At 39.4% G+C, this 23314-nt stretch overlaps 1 protein-coding gene across 1 annotated transcript; it reads right to left on the bottom strand.

Annotated features, from left to right (window-relative positions):
- Positions 1–16622: 16622 nt before the first annotated feature.
- On the bottom strand, positions 16623–17297 carry LOC109207858 (ethylene-responsive transcription factor 4-like). Its single transcript, XM_019370858.1, has one exon. The coding sequence runs from the start codon at positions 17295–17297 to the stop codon at positions 16623–16625; it is 675 nt and encodes a 224-aa protein (XP_019226403.1).
- Positions 17298–23314: the final 6017 nt, after the last annotated feature.

Consider the following 23314-nt stretch of genomic DNA (forward strand, 5'->3'; position numbering starts at 1 on the left):
TAAGAATCGGCGCTCAAGAGTGGGCGACCTATGTGGCCACCATTCCCAAAACTTTGCGAATGCATTGGCACTGACGAATCGGTCCTCCCATATCTACGGCCTCCTCGACCTCTCTAAACCTCCAACTGCGGTATCAACCCCTCTACCATTATCTGGGACATCATCATCATCGTCTAGGTTGATTAGAGCCGGTGGAGCATGTGAGGAAGAGGGCTCAGAATCTTGACTATCCTCTTTCGAGCCTTCAGACGAACTGCCAGCTGAAGAAGACTCATCGACCAAATGGAATCTCCCCGGGATTTGTTGTGATTGGGCTTCTGGCTGTGCTTGCACGGAGTTACCCTTAGAAGCTTCCCCGGATGGGACATACTCACTGGTCTCCAAGGTATCAGGGGCTCTATTGGCTGTGGATTTTTTGCTTATAACCTTTTGGATTGCTAAGAGGGAGATTGCCTTTGCCTCGACCCTGGCCTCGGGAGGGTTCTGCCTTACCTTTTGACATATCTCATTTGCCACGTGAGCGAACCATTGTCTGCAACACATAAGAATTAGAAATCAGTTACAATTGAAGCTCATAAAGCACACATAAACATGATTGAAAGTTGCAGCAAAACATTCTCAGAAGGGGCAGTGCGGACCGCATAGAAGTGAGTGCAGCCGCAGACTGCCCAGTGCGGACCGCACAAAATTAAGTGAGGCCACACAACCAAGAGTGCGGATGGCACAATTTTGACTGCAGTCGCACAGCCCCAGGTTCAGACTACTGGGGTCTCTGAAGTTTCATCACTGCGGACCGCACAAAAATGAGTGCGGCCGCACAAGTCCATTGCGGACCACACAATTTTGAGTGCGGCCGCACAAGTCAAGCACACAAGTTTCCTAACTCAAAGGGCTGCGGACCACACAAAAGTATGGGCGGCCACATTGCTTCTACTGCGGACCGCACAAAAGTATGTGCGGCCGCATAATTCAAATTCCACGGGCACTGGCCTAGGGTTTGTGCAATTTTTGTTCTCAAATCATCATTGTTTTAGCAATCAAACATCATTAACTAATTACCAAAACCCTAATTAACGTTCAAGAAACTACCCACATGATTCTAAGAAAAAAGAACTAAACATTGACATTTTTAGGCATGGAAGTAACCCTAAATCTAAGAACAAAACAAAAGATGAAGAATATATAGATGGAATTAACATACCAGTAATGAAGATGCAGGTGATGAAATGAGGGAAAAATTTGAGAGCAATGGGGAAATTTACTATGCAAGCTTAGCTTCAGGGCTCAAAAGATCGAAAAGCTTAAAATGAAGAGAGAAGTCCTATTTATACTTTTATCCGTGGTACCCAGATTTTTACCTGAGTGTGGCCGCATAATTTTGATGCGGTCCGCATTCCTTACCTGCCCTTGAGAAGTCACGCTGCGGACCGCACAAAAATGAGTGCGGCCGCAGCATTAGTGCGGACCGTACAAAAATGTGTGCGGCAGCAATTCCTTAAGTATTTTTTACAGGACAACTTCAGAGACCATGCATTTTGACACTTAGCCAAATTTTTCATGCACAGTCCCTGCAATGCACACCCATTCCTGCATACACTTCAAAAACTGGTTAGCACAAAACAAAGCCTATCTAATCTAAAGAAGAAAAACAAAAGAAAGAAAAAGACATGGGTTGCCTCCCAAGAAGTGCCTAATTTAACATCACGACACGGCGGAATTACCAATCACTTGAAATGAAGAACCGCCATAATGTGGCCATCATCAACCTTGCCAAGATAATGCTTAACCCGGTGCCCGTTGACTCTAAAAACCTCGTCATTCTTATTTTTCAAATCTAGAGCACCAAAAGGAGTTATATTCACTACTTCAAAGGGCCCACTCCATTTTGATTTTAACTTTCCCGGAAACATCCTTAACCGGGAATTGAACAAATAGCACAAGATCACCTTCTTTGAACTCCTTGTTGTGGATGTACTTGTCATGGAGGTACTTCATCTTCTCCTTGTAAAGGTACGAACTTGTGTAGGCATGATACCGGAATTCATCAAGCTCATTCAAATGTGCCACTCTTAGGTTTGCAGCGACATCCCACTCAAGGTTCAACTTTTTTAAAGCCCACATGGCCTTATGCTCAAGTTCTACCGGAAGATGACACGCCTTCCCAAACACCAATCGATATGGAGACATCCCAATCGGCATTTTGTAGGCCGTCCTATAAGTCCAAAGAGCATCATCAAGTTTTCTCGACTAATCCGTTCGGTTGGCATTCACAGTCTTTGACAAAATACTTTTGTTCTCCCGATTGGAGACTTCAACCTGTCTGCTTGCTTGAGGATGGTAGGGGGAAGAGACTTTATGAGTGACACCATACTTGGTGAGAAAGGTATCAAAAGATCGGTTGCAAAAATGCGAACCCCCATCACTAATAATGGCCCTCAGAGTACCAAACCTTGTGAAGATACTCTTTCAAGAATGCCACCACACTTCGAGCTTCGTTGTTGGGTAAAGCCACGGGTTCAACCCATTTTGACCCATAATCCACAACTACCAAAATGTAAGTGTTCCCACAAGAGCTCACGAACGGTCCCATGAAATCAATACCCCAAACATCAAAGATATCAATCTCTAAAATAGTGGTAAGGGGCATCTCATTCTTCATAGAAATCCCACCGTCCCTTTGGCACTCATCACAACGCTTGACAAGCTCACTAGCGTCCTTGTAGAGGGTCAGCCAATAGAATCCACAAGTCAAAACCTTTGTAGCTGTTCTAGCTCCACCATGATGACTACCATATGGTGAAGAGTGGCAAGCCTCAAGAATCTCCATTTGTTCTTCTTTCGGCACACATCGCCGGATCACGCCATCGGTACATATCCGGAAAAGATATGGATCATCCCAATAATAGTCCAAGCAATATCATTTGAGATTCTTCCTTTGGTTTGAAGAGAACTCATTCGGTACAATGTCGCTCAAAAGATAATTGGCTAGATCGGCGAACCATGGCATCCTGGTCATTGAAATGGCTAACAATTTCTCGTCGGGGAAGGAATCATTGATCTCAAGGCCATTATTTGGCCTCCACTCCTCCTCCAATCGGGACAAGTGGTCCGCCACTTAATTCTCACTGCCCTTGCGGTCTTGAATCTCTAAATCAAACTCTTAAAATGGTAGCACCACCGCATCAACCTTGCCTTAGAATCTTTCTTTCTCATCAAATACCGAAGCGCCGCATGGTCGGTGTGAACAATCACCTTAGTACCCATCAAATACGGCCGGAACTTCTCCATGGCAAAAACAATAGCAAGTAACTCATTTTCGATCACTGTGTAGTTGACTTGGGCATCATTCATGGTCTTGCTAGCATAGTAGACCAGATGGAATATTTTGTTGATTCTTTGCCCCAACACCGCTCCAACCACAACATCACTAGCATCACACATGAGCTCAAAAGGTAAGTTCCAATCCGGTGCACTGATAATATGAGTAGTAGTCAACTTGTACTTAAGCAACTCGAATGCCTTCATACAATCTTCATTGAAATGGAACTTGGCATACTTCTCCAAAAGTTTGCACAATGGGTTCACCACCTTGGAAAAGTCCTTGATGAATCAGCGATAGAAACTCGCATGACCCAAGAAGCTTCTCACTTCCTTCACGGATGTAGGAGGGAGTTTGAGATCACCTCAATTTTGTCTTGGTCAACCTCAATACCATGTTTTGAAATTTTATGGCCGAGGACAATGCCTTCCTCGACCATCAAGTGACACTTCTCCCAATTTAACACCAAATTTATCTCCTCACATCTAGCCAATACCCTATCCAAATTGGTCAAACGATCTTCAAACGAATTCCCAACCACAGAAAAATCATCCATAAAGACCTCAAGAATGTCCTCCACCATGCCGGTGAAAATAGCCATCATACACCGTTGAAAAGTCGCTGGTGCATTACACAACCCAAAAGGCATCCTTGAAAACGAGAAAGTACCATAAGGACATGTGAAAGTGGTCTTCTCTTGGTCCTCTGGAGTAATAAGAATTTGATTTTAGACGGAGTATCCATCAAGGAAGCAATAAAAGCACGCCCAGCCAACCTATCAAGCATTTGGTCAAGAAATGGAAGCGGGAAATGATCTTTCCGGGTGACTTTGTTGATTTTCCTATAGTCCATGCACACTCTCCACCCGGTAATGATTCTTGTTGGGATCAATTCATTCTTGTCATTTATTACCACAGTCATGCCCCCTTTCTTTGGGACACATTGCACCGGAGAGGTCCACGAGCTATCGGAAACGGGGTAAACAACCCCGGCATCTAACCACTTGATTATCTCCTTCTTCACCACCTCTTGCATTGCTTCATTAAGCCTTCTTTGATGTTCAACGGAGGGTTTGGCACCCTCCTCCAGAACAATCTTGTGCATACAAAAGGCGGGGCTTATGCCCCAGATATCCGCCAAAGTCCATCAGATTGCTCTTTTCCTCCTTTGTAGCACCTCCAATGTGGACTCTACTTGCATGTCAGTTGAACAAGAAGAAAGGACAATCGATAAAGTAGAAGAAGAGCCAAGGAATTTATACCTGAGATGTAGGGGCAATAACTTCAACTCCAAGGTAGGAGGCTCCTCAATTGAGGGATTTGTTGGAGGAGTCTTCCGGTTTTCAAGATCCAAAGATAGCTTTTGGGGCTCATAAATGTACGACCCCATGCCTTGTAATGCATTTACACACTCCACGTAGCCATCACTCTCCTCATCATCATCAAGCTTGAGCAAAATTGCTTCCAATTTGTCTTCAACATTCATTGTGGCACTTGCATCATCAACAATCACGTCCATCACCAAATCCACAAACGAACAAACTTCATTACTATTCGGTTGCCTCATTGATTTGCACACATGGAAGACCACCTTTTCGTCACCCACACGAAAAGTGAGCTCGCCGGCTTCCACATCAACAAGAGCCTTCCCCGTAGCAAGGAAAGGTCTACCCAAAATGATAGGCACCTCATAGTCCACTTCACAATCTAGGATCACGAAGTCCACTGGGATGATAAACTTGTCAACTCGAACCAATACATCATCAATAATACCCAAAGGCCTCTTCATTGTTCGATCCGCCATTTACAACCTCATAGATGTGGGTCTTGGTATCCCAATTCCCAAAGTTTTGAACACTGAATAGGGCATCAACTTGACACTTGCCCCGAGATCACATAATGCTTTGGCAAAATTGGCGCTCCCAACAGTGCAACGGATTGTGAAAGCGCTCGGAACAATGCTTCAACCAATGGCACATTTATGGACAAACTCTTCATCATATCAATAAGCTTTTTGAATTGGTTCTCACTGTGTTTCTTTCCAAGCCTTTGAGGGTATGGAGGAGGAGGCCTTTGCATTGGTGCCTTAGCCTTTGGCACTACCGGTTCCGGCATGTCGATCACGTGTTCCCTAGACGGGTTCACCTCTTCTTGTGTCTCCTCCACACATTCATCTATATCAATTCTCACCTCTTCACTAGCTCGAACCACATTGCTTGGGATTTCATCTTCTTGAACCACAACATCTTCATCCACAATCCTTCTTTGATTTGAGGTGGTTGCATCTCCACCTTTTCCACTTCTAGTAGGCACGGCCATAGCATTTCTTGTATTATTCCCACCCTTCGGGTTCACCACTGTATCACTGGGTAGTGCCCCCTTAGGACGAGTGTTCAAAGCTTGTGAGATTTGGCCTAATTGAACCTCCAAAATCTGAATAGAAGTATTGTGCGAGGCTAATTGAGAATTGGAGTCGGCATTCTTCTCCATCATCTGTTTAAACATGTTTTCAGTTCTACCCATCTCCAGAAGAAGAGCTCGGGCCTTGAGAAGGATAGAGAGGTGGATTGCTCGGTTGTTTGAAAATTGGGGGCCTTGAGAAGGATAGAGAGGTATCCACCATCTCATCAAGAATTTCACAAGCTTCGGCATATGGCGTGTTCATGAAGTTCCCAACGGTGAGTTAGTCAACCACACATTGATTAGTTGTGTTGATCCCCCTGTAGAAGGTCTGTTGGATCATGGCCTCAGTCATATCATTGTTCGGGTACTCTTTAACCATGGTACGATATCTTTCCCGAATCTCGTGCAATGGCTCATTGGGTTCTTGCTTGAACAAGAATATCATCCCGAAGCATTTCCATATGTCCCGGAGAGAAGAATTTGGAAATGAACTTCTCTACCAACTCATCCCAAGTGTGGATGGAATGATTGGGCAACCTCACTAACCAGTCCAATGCTTTTCCCTATAGAGAAAAGGGAAATAGCCTCAACCTCAGCGCGTCCTCAGAAATATTTGTTTGCTTGCTCCCCTAACAAGTATCGACAAACCCCTTGAGATGCTTGTAGGCATTTTGATTCGGAGCCCCGGTGAAGAATCCCCGTTGCTCAAGTAGTGTAAGAATCACGTTGGTGATTTGGAAGTTGCTTGCCCTAATGCGGGGCGGGACTATAGCACTTGCATAACCCTCGTTTGGTAATTGTCGATGGGCTGCCGCTCTTGGTGGAGGTGGGGGAGGGGCGGGCACATTATCGTGAGGCGGACGGCCTCGTCTATTAGCTTGAGGTTCAAGAGGAACCTCATCCATGGCATCATCGTCCACTTCCTCCCCCAATGACACGTTTCTGACGGGCTCGTTGTTGAGAGCCATTTTCGTACCTAAAATCAATTCAAAAACAAAATTAGTAACTCAGAAGGAAAAGAAGACAAAGCACAAAAAACCTAGATATATACCTAAATCCATTTAACTCCCCGACAACGGCACCAAAAAATATGTCGCCTAAACTCACACCACAAGTTAGGTAGTGAGGCGGTCGAAGCAACAATAAAATCCAACGCGAGTCGGGGTCGATTCCTCAGGGAGTTAGAAATGGGATTAGGTATACACCTAGTGCAATTGCATAATGTGCCTCAATTTGGACTTCCACATTCTTGTTGGTTGTATCTATTTCTACTTAAAGCTATTGTTTGCAAATAATAAACTAGAAGACAATGTTTTTGATTTTGGTTGTTTTTCTAATGATAAAGGATCTAGAGTCGTGACTTCCACCTAGGTGGCTACCTAACGGGTTGTAAATTATAAGGCACGTTTGATTAATCGGGATAGTAATATAGCAATCACACATAATTGCTCACTCTATACCTCTCGGTAGGGGTGTGCATTCGATTTATCGATTCGATTTTGACCCTTAACGATAATTACTTATCCGATTATCGATTTGTACATATGCTTATCGTTATCGTTTCAATAAGGTTTCGATTTTTTTGATTTCGATTTATCGATTTTGGGGGCTTATCGATTCGGTTATCGATTACACCAATAAGAAAATTTGCGGGATTCCACGGAAAGTATATCGCTATAAACGCGCCTAACTAATATAGACAAAAAGAAGCTAAAATAAGACGAACACCATTTATAATATAAAAATTATGTCAACAAGCACATGCAACAAAACTAAAGTAAGGGATCAAATGTATGCCACCAACACTCCAACGGTATAAAAAAAACAAAACAAAACAAAACACATCATCACAGCTAATTCTGTTTTTCATTAATTTGAACTTCATTCCCTTGATCTTTAAATATGATCATTCCTTAAATGTGGTAGAGGAAATAATAGGGTAAGGGACTTAGGGTAAAGGAAAGGGTATAGATTAGGGAAAATAATATTGTATAGCCGCTTTCAAAATAGTAGCGGAATATATATACATTCTGTATGTTATATTAATCTACACAAATAGGTAATTACTCATTTAACAAGTGTCTACAGTCTAGGGGTGTGCATTCGATTTTGACCCTTATCGATAATTACTTATCGATTATCGATTTGTACATATGCTTATCGTTATCGTTTCAATAAGGTTTTAATTTTTTCGATTTCGATTTCGATAACAAATAATCCATTCGATTTATCGATAAACCAATTCGAATGCACACCCCTACCTCTCGGTAGTTTGAGTGATTTTGCCCAATATGGCTTTCTCAAGTCCAAATGGGTATTGCACAATTCAAGTGATATATGTTGAAGTCAGGTCTTACTATCTCTAGATTTGACCCTTTAATTGGGGCTATCAATTTATTGAGTTCACCCCAATTCCTTGTTAGAAAGTTTTCCTAAACTTAGTCTCTCTTTCTCAAGTAAAGACTAGGTCAAATAGGCATGAATCAATGTTTGCAACCATTAATTCTAGAATTCAAGCATAAACAAGGCTAAATATCACTAACCCAATCACAAACAAGCCCTAAAATTAAATACCCATTAAGTACCCACACTAGGGTTGAACCACAATCCTAGCTAAAGATTTAGCTACTCATGAAAAATAAAGAAATACAAGAAGAAGTTAAGATAGAATGCATAATAATTGATTAGACAAAGAAAATCTAATGTTTAGAAGTTAAACTAGTACAAAATTACTCTAAAAAGTAAAGAAAACGGCTCAGGTGCACTTCTGAAAATCGAACCTAACCTAAAAATGACAAAAAGTTCTATTTATACTAAGCTGAAAATATCGGACAAAAATGCCCCTGCAAAGGTTGTGGGGCCGCATAATTCTGGTGCGGTCCACACAATGGGCTTCTGCGACCGCACAATTATCGTGCGATCCGCAGTCTTGGGAATTTGGGCTTGGAACTTCAGGCTTCTGCGATCCGCATAAAAGTGGGTGCGGCCGCACTTCTGATTATGCGGCCGCACAAAAGTGATGCGGTCCGCACTCTTCTACTTTTGGACTTGAAACAGCTCTCTGATTCTTCAATCTTGCGGACCGCATAATAATGACTGCAGCCGCACTTGACTTCCTGCGGCTGCACAATTTTGGTGCAGTCCGCATTCCTCTAGCTGGCCCAAATACCATTCTCTGAATCTCCCCTCTGCGGCCGCACTGGAATTCTGCGGTCCGCACTGCTGGCCTTTTTGCCCGGTTTTGATTCTTGTTCACTTTTGACTCCTTTATGAGTTGATCTTGACTTCTTTGGCTCGTTTCCCAATATTCCTGCAAGTAAGCACATTGGGTTAGTTTCCGAGAATACCTTTAAGCATTTTTGAGCTAAACGCAAGTAAAAGAGAGCAAATCAGCGGTCAAAATCCCTACTTATCAGCAACCTCACCTCAACTCCGCATCTGCGCTGCTCCTCTCCGGTTCCCCGTCCGCAAGTGGGATTACACAAGCAGAGACAACACTTCAGCCATCCTTCAACATCAAGTTTTGATCTGTTAGCCACCCGAGGCCCCCGGGACCTCAACCAAACATACCATTAGTCCCAAAATATCATATGAACTTAGTCGAACCCTAAAATCACCTTAAACAACATCAAAAACACGGATTCAAGCCTAATGTACTTTGAAAGTTCCAAATTCTACAAACGACGCCGAAACCTATCAAATCACGTCCAATTGACCTCAAATTTTGCACACAAGTCATAAATGACACCACGAACCTACTCCAACTTCCGAAAATCCAATCCTACCCCGATATCAAAAAGTACACCCCCGGTCAATCTTTCTAAAATTTTAACTTTCGCCAATTCAAGCCTAATTCTTCTACGGACCTCCAAATCACAATCCAGACACGCTCCTAAGTCCAAAGTCACCTAATGGAGCTAACGGAATCATCAAAATTCAAATTCAAGGCCGTTTACACATAAGTCAACATCCGATTAACTTTTTCAACTTAAGCTTTTAATTGAGAGACTAAGTGTATCAATTCACTCGGAAATCACTCCGAACTCGAACCAATTAACCTGGTAAGTCATATAACAGCTGTAGAACACCACAGGAACAGAAAATAAAGGAATGAGGCTACAACTATCGAACGACCGGCCGGGTCATTACATCGAGTTAAGCATATTTAACCTTCAAATAGTTGAAATGTGCCTTTTTATTCTTGTCACTTGTAAATTTTCACAAATTTAAGTTATTAGTTGTTAAAATATTTAATTGTCCATGTGTTGTGTCAAGTTTGTACAGTCACTCCATATTTTCTTTTTGGTGGAATGAATTTTTTATATTCATCACTAGAACAAATACAATTGGAAGAAAACACTATATCACCTAGTTATATAAAAAAAATCAGTACTTACTCAGTTAATCCCAAGTAAGTCTAATAGTTATCCTATTTCTGTACAAGTAATAATCCTTTCTATCTAGTTTCTATCTATATATTTCTTCCAGCCATATCCTATCCTTGTCACTCTTCCATTGTCTCAGTAGCTCCATCACTCGAACTTTACATTCGTCCTTGATTTGATTGCGCATACCTTTTGGGGTCTAGGAACTGTGCTCTGCCATAATGCTTCATTCCTTCCTTTCCAGATATGGTAAGTCACTTCTGCCGGTACTGCATGCGAAGCCCTGCTCAACTTTCCTCCCATTTTCCTGGCTACTCTATTCCATAGACTCTGACTTTCAGTGTTTGTGACTTGTATCGTTAGCCATGGAAAATTTCATCCAAACATAACTTGGAGAACTGGCACTCATAGAAGTGGTGATTAATAGATTTTGAAGCACTTCCACATAGTGCACAGAGACCATCTGAGCTGATCCCTCTATGAGATATTCTGTCCTTTGTTAGTAGCTTCTTCTGCATAGTCAACCAGCAGATGAAGCTATGCTTTGGCATGTTCTGCTTATTCAATACCCATCTCCCTCATTGGCATGTGTCTAGGTTTCCCTTTAGCCAAGAATAACCACTTTGTATTGTATATCTTTCTGCTTGTGAGAGCCACCCTCCATGTACATAACCCCCTACAAGTCTGTCTCTTGTGTGACAGATTTTCTTCCAATACCAGCTACTATCTTGTGGAGCAGTGTAATGCCACCAATCCACTCTTTTTAGATACATGTGATTAATCCAGTAAACCGTAAAGAGTCATACTTTTGAGCTATATCCCACACATACTTCCCTATGGCAGCCTTATTCCATGCCACACTATCCATTATCCTAGTTCCTCCCTCTTGTTTTGCTCTACGTACAAGATCTCAGGCCACTAGTGGCATCCTAGTTGTCTCCGTCTTGCCATCCATAGGTAATTCCGACATATAGCTATAATGTTTTTAAGTATGGCTTTTGGAAGAAGGAATATCGATACCCAATATATGTGAATGTGCATCAGGACTGCATTGATCATTTGAATTCTTCCAATATAGGATAAGTTCCTTGAGCCCCAGCTTCTTGTTCTGGTTGTTAGCTTGTCCACCAGTACTTGACAGTCCATGCTTGACAGTTTCTTAGATGATATTGGGACACCTAGATACTTAAAAGGAAGTCTGCCTCTGTTGTACTATGTTATTTCACATAGTTTTCCTCCATCTCCTATGCCTCTTTCACACTAAAAATGTTGGATTTGCCAGCATTAGTTGTTAAACCTGAGGAGTTGGAGAAGGTCTGAAGTCCTCTCAACATTAGCATCACAGACTGAAAATCTCCCCTACAGAAGAGGAGCACATCATCTGCACAAGCAGAGATGGTTTAGTTGCAGAGTTCTACATTTGGTATGAAAAGCAAAGCTTTCCTTTTGGTCCACTAACTTTATTATTCTAGCGAAATACTTCATAAATATCACAAACAGTAGAGGGGATATGGGATCTCTTTGTCTGAAGCCCCTCTTGCCTTATATGTTTCCATATAAGCCTCCATTTAAAGCCGCGGTGTACTGGGGTGTTGAGATGCATTGCATGATCCACCTTATGAAATTCATAGGAAAGTTGAGCGCATGTAACATCTCCTCTACAAAGTCCCATACAATAGAGTCATAGGCCTTTTTGAGGTCAATTTTAATCAAGAGCCTTACTCGGTATTTGAGGGTGATAATGTACTCCCTATCTTCTTTCTTATTTGTTTCAGGGCGGTATTCACTTTTTAAAGTAAAATGCTTACAAACATTTAGGTGTCACGAAAATTATTTTAGCAGCCACAGTTTCTGTTTTGAAACAAAGTCTATCCCATTATTCTACTACTTTAGACATTAAAGTCAAAATTTAGATATACATGTTTCTCGCAAATAATTAAAAATTTATATGACGAAAATCCCTACACGTCTTTGCTACGTTAGATAAAATTGAAAGACGGAATGGCCTCCAAAGTTTGGCTCATAACACCACGTGCGCACGAGAGTAATGGATTTAAACTTTCCCTGTTTAAATTTATACCGATAGATATGTATCTTATAACATGTACTACTATAATTGTACTGTCTACAAGTACTATATATTATAATTTATTAGTAGATTAAGTTACCTTTTTATCAAGTTAACATTATGTCACGATCCAAAAACCACAAGTCGTGATGGCTCCTAACTCAACCCGCTAGATAAGCCAACAAACAGAAAATACAACTCAAGTGAGATTATAACAGAATAGAGAATAAATAACTGAACATTTACAAATTCACCCAAGACCTGGTAGTACGAATCACGAGCTTCTAAGACTTGAAATTTCAAAACTGATACAAATAAAAATACGTTCTGTTTGAAGGTTACATAAACAGATTAGCAACAACCTAAGCTACCAAGGACAAGTGGCAGCTATATCCAAAACACACGAACATCTTCCGAATCAGCACCTGACATCACCAGCAGCTTTGCTCCAAAAATCTGTACACATCGTACAGAAGTGTAGTATCAGTACAACCGACCCCATGTACCAGTAAGTATTTTTTCTAACCTCGTCTAAGTAGTGACGAGGCTTTTGGTTAAAAGATGCTTATTGTTATAACATGTACATTAGATTAACAGTAAAAGTAGTTCAAAGCATAACAGATAAAAGTATCGTATACAACTCGGCGAGACAGTCAATAATTACTAAAAGGAATCACAGTAGAAGATTTATAATCTTTCCTGGTATGAGAAGCATATCCAAGATATCAAGTCAAACGGCATGGTAACTCTCTCTCTCTCTCTATATATATATATATATATATATATATATATATATATATATATATATATATATATATATATATATATAATTTTCTTGACAAATCAATTAGCACGGCAACACCCTTCGTGCGTTCAACTCATCCTCCCAAATGTACGAGTAACAGAACCAACCAGATGACAGAAATATCGATAAAAGGAATTACAAAGTAGGAAATACGCAAGTAACAACAATGGACAAAAATACACATGTGGGCGACGGTAAAAGACTAAGCGAAAAGCACGTGAGTAATAACAACAATTGGAAATAAGAAATATTAACTTCAATTAACTAGCATATTGGAGGCCTAAGTACAAGATATAACAAATAAGAGGAAACACATGATCTTTATAAGTTAACAAGTAAGGGCATGAAAGACTAGCATGGTGGAAGGCTTATAATAGAGTGCAACATAATAGATATAACATGAGTATAATTATAAAAGCAGGAAATAGTTATGATATTTGCAAGGTAAGAAAGTAAAAGACATAGACGATACAACAACAATTGAGATAGAGGTCAAGTACAGGACAATAACAACAAGTCACACAAAATATATAATTACAATAATAACAGTTCAGGTAAAGGCATAACGTATACATGGGAAACAGATATCACATCATAATGCATGTCCCTTATCCTCACCTGCACGGGAACACCCTTCATGCCATGACCTCGCGATATTAGAAGCATAAAAATATAAATGAAATGGCACGGCATCACCCTTCGTGCTTTACACTCTCCCTCGCATGATAATGTATAAACAATGGCACGACATCACCATTCGTGCTTTACACTCTCCCTCGCATGATAATGTATAAACAGTGGCACGGCATCACCCTTCGTGCTTTACACTCTTCCTTACCAAGCATATGTATATAAATGACAAACAAGACAGGAAGCATAAATAACATCAAGGAGAGTGCTTAAACGGATATTCCAAACATATTTCAAATCACAACTTTTCAAGTCAACAATGGTTCAATAACCCTCAAAAACCGTATTATTCAAATACTTCCATAAATCTCATAAATGATCCACAACACAAGTATAGAGTCTAGCATCTCAAGAATATCGGTTGTAGTAATGTAGTAATGATTTCGCATGGAGATGACCGAATTAGACAAATCAATGTACTATTACAATTTCCATCAAGTTTGATCAAGTTATAACAAACTAAGTCTTGATATCTATCATTTAATATTATGTCCTTAGTATCTAAGAGTCAAGTAAGGCATTAAGCAGAATGTCACAAAATTTTACAAACACAAATATAACATAATCCACCCCTCTCCCCCCTCCCCCCCCCCCCCGAGCATGATTAACCTTGGCACATACATATACGCTCGTCACCTCATATATGCATCACCCCCGCATGTAGCAAACAATGACAAATAGGAGGAAAAATTCCCTCAACAAAGCTAGGCAAAACACTTACCTCGATTAGGCTAACCCAACACTCAACTTAGCCTTTTCCTCTACAAATTCGTCTCCGCTCGACTCAATCCAATGATTTGGTATGAAAATCCCTTCACAAAATCCTCCAGACCAATAGAATCTAGCAAATTACCAACCAAATGATTCAATTTAAGCCTTGGGAACTACCCACGATTGCAAAGAATTCAATTTAGGCCATTTTCTGAAAAAGTCAACACCCGGACCCGCTTGGTCCAAACTCGAAATTCGGACCAAAAACCAATTACCCATTAACACCCGAGCCCGAATTTATAACTGGTTTTGGAATCCGACCTCAATTTGAGGTCTAAATCCCCAATTTATTAAATCCCTAGTTTCTACCCAAAAACCCCCAATTTCACCATGAAAACTTTAAATTTTTGGTTGAATCTTATGAAAAAGTAGTGAAAGATTGAAAGAAATTAGTTTAACATCACTTACCAATGATTTGGGGAAGAAAAGTTCTTTGAAAAATCGCCTCTTGTGGTTTAGGTTTTGAAAATTTGGGAAATGAATCGAAAATCCCATCTAAGTCATCTTTTGTTCAGCTGCAGGTATCACATTTGCGAATGAACAGTGTTTTCGCAATTGCCATAAATAGATGGCAATTGCGGATGAACAGTGTTTTCGCAATTGCCATAAAAGATTCACAATTGCGAATGAACAATGTTTTCGCAATTGCGAATGAACAGTGTCGCACCAGAAACCAGCAAAACCCAAACTTCTCCGAAATGATCCGAAACCACTCCGAAACTCATCCGGAACCTCCCAGACACAAACCATATATGAATTTCAATCATAAAATACGCTACGGACCTGCTCGCGCACTCAAAATACTGAAAAGAGGTCGTCTTAACCCGATATTGACCATGGTCAAACTCCCAAATTTCTATATTTTACTAGTCTCTCAACCAAAGATCCAAAAATACACCCAAGCCCCTCGGGACACCAAACCAAAAGTGCACACCAGTCTCAAAATATCATACGAACTTGCTTGCGCGATCAAATCGCCAAAATAACACCTAGAACTACGAATTGAACACTAAATCAAATGAAATTTTCAAGAAAGCTTTGAAATCTCTATTTTTACCACCGGACGTCCGAATCACGTCAAACCGACTCCGTTTCCCACCAAATTTTATAGATAAGTCAAAAATATTATATTGGACATGTACGAGGCTCCGAAACCAAAATACGGACCCGGTATCAACAATGCCAAACATTCAATCAATTCTTAAAAACATTAGAATTTTCCGACTTTTAATTTTCAATAAAAATTCATAACTCAAGCTAGGGACCTCGGAATTCGATTCGTGGCAAACGCCCAGATCTTATATTTCAACGCGGACCTACCGAGACCGTTGAAATACGAGTCCGGGTTTATTTACTTAAAACGTTGACCGAAGTCAACTAAAGTTAACTATTTAGGCGAAATTCTTATTTTTATCAGTTTTTTTAGCATTTAAGCCTCCCGGGTCAATACCCGGACTGCGCAAATCAAGGAAGGCTAGAATGAGGCTCTAAAGGCTTCGAAACACAGAGTTTGGTTCTAAATCACCGAGCGAAGTGCAGATACTCAAAACGACCAGTCGGGTCGTTACACATTAATTATTAATACATATAGTACTACTCTATATTTAATTACTACAATTCAGTAATTTATAGTAAGTGACTTATTAAATACTTCTAATAGAAATATTAAACACTTACTTTATTTTCAAAGTATCTGTCAATAAATTTATGGAACTAGTGAACACAAAAGACACCGTTCCTCGTGCCACAGGCTCCTTCACCTCTCCTTCGTCTCTTCCTATAGGAGTATTTGTTTTCATCTCTTCCTACCGATCAGCCAAAACATAATTTCATCCATTTAAATTTTGAAAAGAACAAAGAAAAAGAGTAGCATGCATTTTTTTTCTTTTATTAGGAGCTATGAGAAAAGATTACATATCATATAAAAGGCACATTCCCATGCCAAGTATACAGTATTTGATCTTTTTCTCTGTTACAAAAACGAAAAAAAAAAAATGAAAAATGATCAGCTTTGCTTATGAATATATTCACAGCAACAGTGATCATTGCTTATTGTCGCCTGCGGCGTATCCCGCTTTTATTCCTGTTTTTCTTCTTTATTAGTTTCTGATTTTTTTTTAAAAAAATAAAAAGAAAACAAATGAGATGCATGCAATAATCTCGGTGACAAATGTAGGGCGTTTCACATATTCCCCGGCGGTGCAAGAGTGAGCTCAAGATTGAGAGGCCTGGTGCTGGTGGTTGGTGGCTCACTCTGAACACCACGCCCACTACCGCCGTTAACGCCGCCGCCAATGAAGTCAATCGTCTTCTTTTGGCTACTTGGATCCCGGTTAATAAGCACTCCAGCTCTAGTTAAAGCCTCCACATAGTACCTATCACGCGCCAACTGCAGCGGAGCAGAACATCCAGTAACCGGAAAATGGCGCGACTGAGGATTCTGATTTGGCAACGGAATCCTCACCGCACCACCGCCGCCGCTTGACGACCCAGTATCACTGTTCTGAATGGGACCATGATTGTTTGTATTAATGTTAACGTGATTTCTAGTACTAAGTTTTGCCATAAAATCTCTAGTGTTCATGAGGCTATCCTCAGTTGTCAGAGAAAAATTAGTTATGGCCCGCCTACCACGAAGCAGCCTCGCGGCCGTATCGTAAGCCTTAGCAGCTTCCACCGCCGTATCAAAAGTTCCAAGCCAGACACGTGTTTTCTGGCCAGGATCTCTGATCTCCGCGGCGTACCTCCCCCATGGCCTCTTCCTAACACCCCTATAATGCACCTCATCTGAACGCACCCCTCCACCGTTCGCTGTCGGAACCGCCACCGTCCCAGCCAAGTGGCCATTTTCCGCCATATCGAAATGGAAAGGAATTATCAAAGAATTAGTGTATGACTGAGTGAGCGAAAGAGAGTGGTATATATAGCCGCCTCTAGTGGGATATGTGGGGTCCACTACTAATTACGTGGCATTTGGTTTTAGTTGGCGGCATTTTATGTTTTTCTGATACGTGGGACTGGGTACATAAACATTTGTATCTGACTGCTGTTATAGGACTGCATGCCCCATTGTCTTTTTCTATTTTCCAACGTGACACGCCCTACTCACCCCTCACAAAAAAGAAAGCACTCTTTTTTTCTTTGTTTTTTTGTCCTTTTTTCACTCAAAAAATGTGGAGAACTAAATACTTTTTTAAGGGTTTTTGTGGAAAAAACCAATCATGTTGCAAAATTAAATTCCATTTCCATTTTGTAATTCATATATTAAAAGTAAGATTTTGTCGATATTTTTCAATAAAGGAATAATTGTCTAGTACATTATGCGCCAATAGATTACGTATTAATTATTTGTAATACGACAAGTATAACCGTTATTTAAGTTCAGTAAAAAGTTGTGTTTGTCGCATTATGTTTCGTGCAATTAATAAATCGTATCTTGTTAGGTCTTGCGCGTATTCAGAAAATAATTAACTAAACGACAAAGAACTGCGATAGTGTAACAAGTTAAAACATATATTGAGCATATTAAGTTTTAAATCATCTTACGAATTGAACAGCCAAAAAGTATTTCACATTAAAAAAAAAATTATTCAACGATTAAATAAAAGAGACCGTGTTAATAAAAATTAACAAATATTACAAGGGGGCATCATTTACTTAACAAATTATATTGATATATTATTAATTTAGTTGGATTTCCTAAAAACTCACCAAAAAAAGTTCTTAAGAATGAATAATTTAGTTAATTAACATAAAAAAAATTCAATTGACATGTTTTATCGATTACATTTAGATAAACATTCTTTTCGTATCAATTAAATTGCTATATAGAAAACAAAGATAATGACGTAAGCATGACGTGTGAGGAATATAGCTTTGAATAGCAATTTTATTTTTAAATATGGTAAATCCGCAAATAAACAAATGTTGAATGATTGATGAATTGGTAGTTATTAATTAACTACTTACCTAAAAGCCACAATTATGTGAATTTTGTCTTGGGGATTCTTTGAGGGTCCAATAGGATTACTTACCCAAATGTTTTCATTAGTAAATAACCAGATGGCAATACTCAGAGGTAAGTAAATCATTAAAAACAAAATTTAATCTGATTACAATAACAAAATTTTGGAAGGTACACGTGGAAGCTCGGCAACTGAAACTGGCAATAACCGGTTTGAATTAGAGTTGTCGGCGTGGTTCCGGTATCTCGTCGAGGAAAGATCTATCTTTTATAGTATCTGATGCCTGCTATGAGATTGCATGTCCTCTTGTCTTTTCTATTTCCCAAAATGACACGTCCCAGCCTCGCAAACGTAAGCACTATTTTTAATAAGTACATATTTTTTAATTTATTTCAACTCAAGAAAATTTGGATAAAGAAACTGCTGTTTATTTTTATTTTTTGCTTTAGAAGTCATCAGGGAAATTACAAAGTTGAATTACATTTGCATCTTGCGTTAATCTATAAAAGGCATAGTTTCGTTGACAATTGACACTATCATGGACCTGTTTGTCCGTACAAATTCTTTTTCGAAAAGATTTTCAAACTTATACATTGGAATGATTTTTCAAAGATGAGTTTGAAAAGTTGAAAAAACTGCTTTTATCAATTTTTTATGTAAATATTCATTTTCCTTCATGAAATTATAATTTTTTCCCCTCATATTAGACGAATATGGCAGACATACTTCCACATACTGTTGAACAAGGAGGGGGGACAGAAGCATTGTGTTAGGTGAGTTGGAGTACTCCGAGAGTCTGCGTGATTTTTGCTATTGTAGGCGTATTAACGAAGAGGTTATGGGAGCAATGTGTAAGATGAGCAGGGGAAGAGCGACTAAGCCAGACGAGATCTCGGTAAAATTTTGGAACAGTGCGGGGCCGTGCAGGTGTGGAGTGGCTTACTAGGTTGTTTAATGTTATCTTTATGACGAAGAAGATGCCCGAAGAATGGAGGTAGAGTACGATGATTCCCTTGTACAAGAACAAGGGTGATATCCAAAACTGCAATAACTATAGGGGTATCAAGGTGCTAAGTCATACTATGAAAATTTGGGAGAGGGTGGTGAAAGTTAGGGTGAGAAAGAGTGTGTCTATTTCCCAGAATCAGTTTGGATTCAGGCCGGGGCGATCGACTACGGAAGCCATTCATCTGGTGAGGAGATTGGTAGAGCAGTATAGGGAGAGAAAGAAGGACCTACACATGGTGTTTATAGACCTAGAAAAAGCGTATGATAAAGTCACGAGGGAGGTTCTGTGGATATGTTTGGAGGTTAGCGACGTTCCGATAGCATACACTAGGGTAATCAAGGACATGTATGATGGTTCTAAGACTCGGGTGAGGATAATGGGAGGTGACTCGGATCACTTCCCAGTAGTGATGGGGTTGCACCAGGGATCAGCTCTTAGCCCGTTCTTATTTGCTCTGGCGATGGATGTGCTGACGCGGCATATTCAAGGGGAAGTGCTATGGTGGATGTTATTTGTCGATGACATAGTGCTGATTGATGAGACGAGACGCGGGGTTAACGCGAGGCTGGAGGTCTGGAGACAGACCCTAGAGTCTAAAGGTTTCAATTTGAGCAGGACCAAAACAATATATTTGGAGTGTAAGCTTAGTGACGAGACTCATGAAGCGGACATGGATGTGAAGCTTGATACCCAAGTCATCCCGAGGAGGGGTAGTTTCAAATATGTCGGGTCTATAATCTAAGGTAATGGGGAGATTAATGATGAGGTCTCCCACCGTATCGGTGCGAGGTGGATGAAATGGAGGCTCGCCTCCGGTGTTTTGTGTGACAAGAAGGTACCACCAAGACTTAAGGGTAAGTTCTACAAAATAGTGGTAGACCTACTATGTTGTATGGGGCTGAGCGTTGCCAGTCAAGAACTCCCATGTTCAGAGGATGAAAGTAGCAGAAATGAGGATGTTGAGATGGATGTGTGAGCATACCAGGAGAGATAAGATTAGGAACGAAGTTATTCGAGACAAAGTGGAGTGGCTCCCGTGGAGGACAAGTTCCGGGAGTTGAGGCTGAGATGGTTCGGGCACGTGTAGAGGAGGAGTACGGATGCTCCTGTTCGGAGGTGTGAGAGGCTAGCCGTGGCAGGGATGAGAAAGGGTAGAGGTAGGCCGAAGAAGTATTGGGGAGAGGTGATTAGACAGGACATGGCGCTACTTCAGCTCACTGAGAAAATGACCGATGATAGAAGAGTGTGAAAGTCGAGGATTAGGGTAGTAGGGTAGTAGGCTAGTAGGTAGTCCAGAGTTTCCCGTTCCTTTTTAGTAGTATTAGTAGCTCTCTGTTGTTTTCGTATTCTTTGACCCTAGTATTTGCTTATTGTATCGTTCGCTCCGTGTATCGTATTTCCAGTTTGTTACTATTTGATACTATTTTTTCTTTTACTTGTTGTTTTGTTGTTGTTGTTGTTATTGTTGTTACTGTAGTTGTCTTTTTCTCATTTTCCTTATCGTCCTTTGTCCCCTATTCTTTCTTTCTTCTTCGTCTTCTTCCTTTCTCTCTCTTTTCACTTTTTCCTGAGCTGAGGGTCTATCGAAAATAGCCTCTCTATCTTACCAGGTAGGAGCAGTGGCGGATTACATTATATTGTTCCTTGTGGTGCTCAAGCACCCATTATTTTTGACCAAATTTAGTAAATTTACATAGGCAATTATAAAAATATGTAAATAAATATTGAGTGAGCACCCACAATTAAACTTCTTTTTCCTCTTCTTTTAGAATTTTTATCGGCGAACACCCATGACTTTGAAATTCTGGATCCGCCACTGGATAGGAGTAAGGTTTGCATACACATTACCCTCCCCAGACCCCACTTGTGAGATTATATTGGGTATGTTGTTGTTGTTGTTGTAAATTATAATATTTTTTTAAGTAAAATATATATTCAAAGACAATTTCAAATTTCGAATATATATTTCAACTTAACTCCATTTTTGTTTTCAAAAACTTCTCCACATCTTTTTATATCCAAACGCCTACTAAAATGTTTTGTCCATGATGTCATATGACAAGTCAACAACAAATTACAATATATATATATATATNNNNATATATATATATATATATATATATATATATATATATATATATATATATATATATATATATATATGACGAGGAAAACAAGTATTTCAGTTTTAAAAAAATCCTATTTATCGATCGTGTCCTATATGGTAACACACATTTTTAGAGTAATTGAATAAAATAGTGCACAGTTGTACGTTATAACGAGTCGCACACAGAGTAAATAATGCATTCATTTAGCTTGCATATCGTAAACAATTTTACAAAGTAAATAAATAGAGCACTAATTAATTTTGTACAAAAATATGAACATCCAGGGTTAAATAAAACAAGACATTTTTCAAAAAATTTATTAAATATTGTTAGAGGTTCCAAATTACTTATCAATGATAACGAAGAGCAAATAAACCTTTCTTTTTTCTCCAAACTCCTAAAATTCACAACAGAAAATACTTGAGCAATGCATAATTTGTTTGACATAAATTAATTTTCAATGGACATGTCTCAAAGTTTAAATTTACAATTTACAACTGTGAACATTTTTGATATCGTACAATATAACAAATATAATGATGTAAGCATGACATGGTGTAGAAAAATACTTTTTTCAACAGCCATCTCTTTTTTAAAAGTAAAGTCACGCTATAGTTTTAAATAAACTTTAATAATGTAGAAAATTTCCAAAATATATTTGGCGAAGCAAACTTTTTATGATTTACTAGTTACCAAGGAAATTACATTATATAATTTGTTTCGGATTCTTTTAGGTCCACATTAATTAACTTACCAAAACAAAAATTGGAAAGATCACTTACCAAAACTTGAATTTATTCGGATTTTATACTCGTAATTTCAAGACAAGATTGGTGACACGTGGAAACAAGTCAACTGATACCGGCAATAACCAGTTGAAACAGTATTATCGGCGTGCTTCCGGTAACTCGCCTTCTGATATCACTCCCTCCAGGCTCCAGCATTTTTCCAATGGTTGGGCCCACTTTCCGTCAGACGACGATCTTTAAACATGGGCCTGGCCTGACCAGCCCAGTTTCCAATGGTTAAACCATATTCTTGTAAAAATTGTACGGGCATTTTATTTGGTCGTCCCCATGTAATCCGTACTTAAATTTCTTTTAGTTTGTACCCACTATTAAACAAGTTGAGGTCTTTTTCTTTTCTTTCTTTTTCTTTTTTCGGTAACTGTAATTTTATATGGTATTTGTGAACATATTTTAAGTTAGTTTATGATGTTTTACAATAGTGAGTTGTTGTGGCGCTTTATTTTTACTATTGCTTAGGGTTTTCTCTTTTTCTTACTTGCAAAATGGGTTCGTTAGATTTTATGTTGTTTTGACAAATTGATGATTGATGTTTGTTCTTGATGATATTTGGAGGTTATGTTTCAAATTTGAGCTCATTTGAAGTAGATGTAGGTATTAAATCGTATATTGGATTATTAAAATTCGAAAAATAAATTTTCGTTTCTGGGCAATTTTCACTTCAGTCCTATTTGGCCTTAAGTACATGAAAATATTGGTTGTACTTCAGACCTTTTGGCCTTAAGTGCATTTGAAGTGCAAATTTTCACCTCAAACTTATTGGCTTTAAGTGTAGGAAAACGTTTGTTGCACTTCAGAGCTTTTGGCCTTAAGTGCATCTGAAGTGCAATTTTTCACTTCAGATTTATTGGCCTTAAGTGCATAAAACCATTGGTTGCACTTCAAACCTATTTGGCTTTAAGTGCATTTGAAGTGTAATTTTTCACTTCAGACTTATCTATATTATATTAAAAGCACGAAGGTCCTTAGCGAAATGTTATTCGCCT

Source organism: Nicotiana attenuata, unplaced genomic scaffold, assembly GCF_001879085.1.
Source record: "Nicotiana attenuata strain UT unplaced genomic scaffold, NIATTr2, whole genome shotgun sequence".
NCBI lineage: Eukaryota > Viridiplantae > Streptophyta > Magnoliopsida > Solanales > Solanaceae > Nicotiana > Nicotiana attenuata.

Bases quoted from the DNA above. Each gene is read 5' to 3' on its own strand.
- LOC109207858 (XM_019370858.1), bottom strand. From the start codon at position 17,297: ATGGCGGAAAATGGCCACTTGGCTGGGACGGTGGCGGTTCCGACAGCG.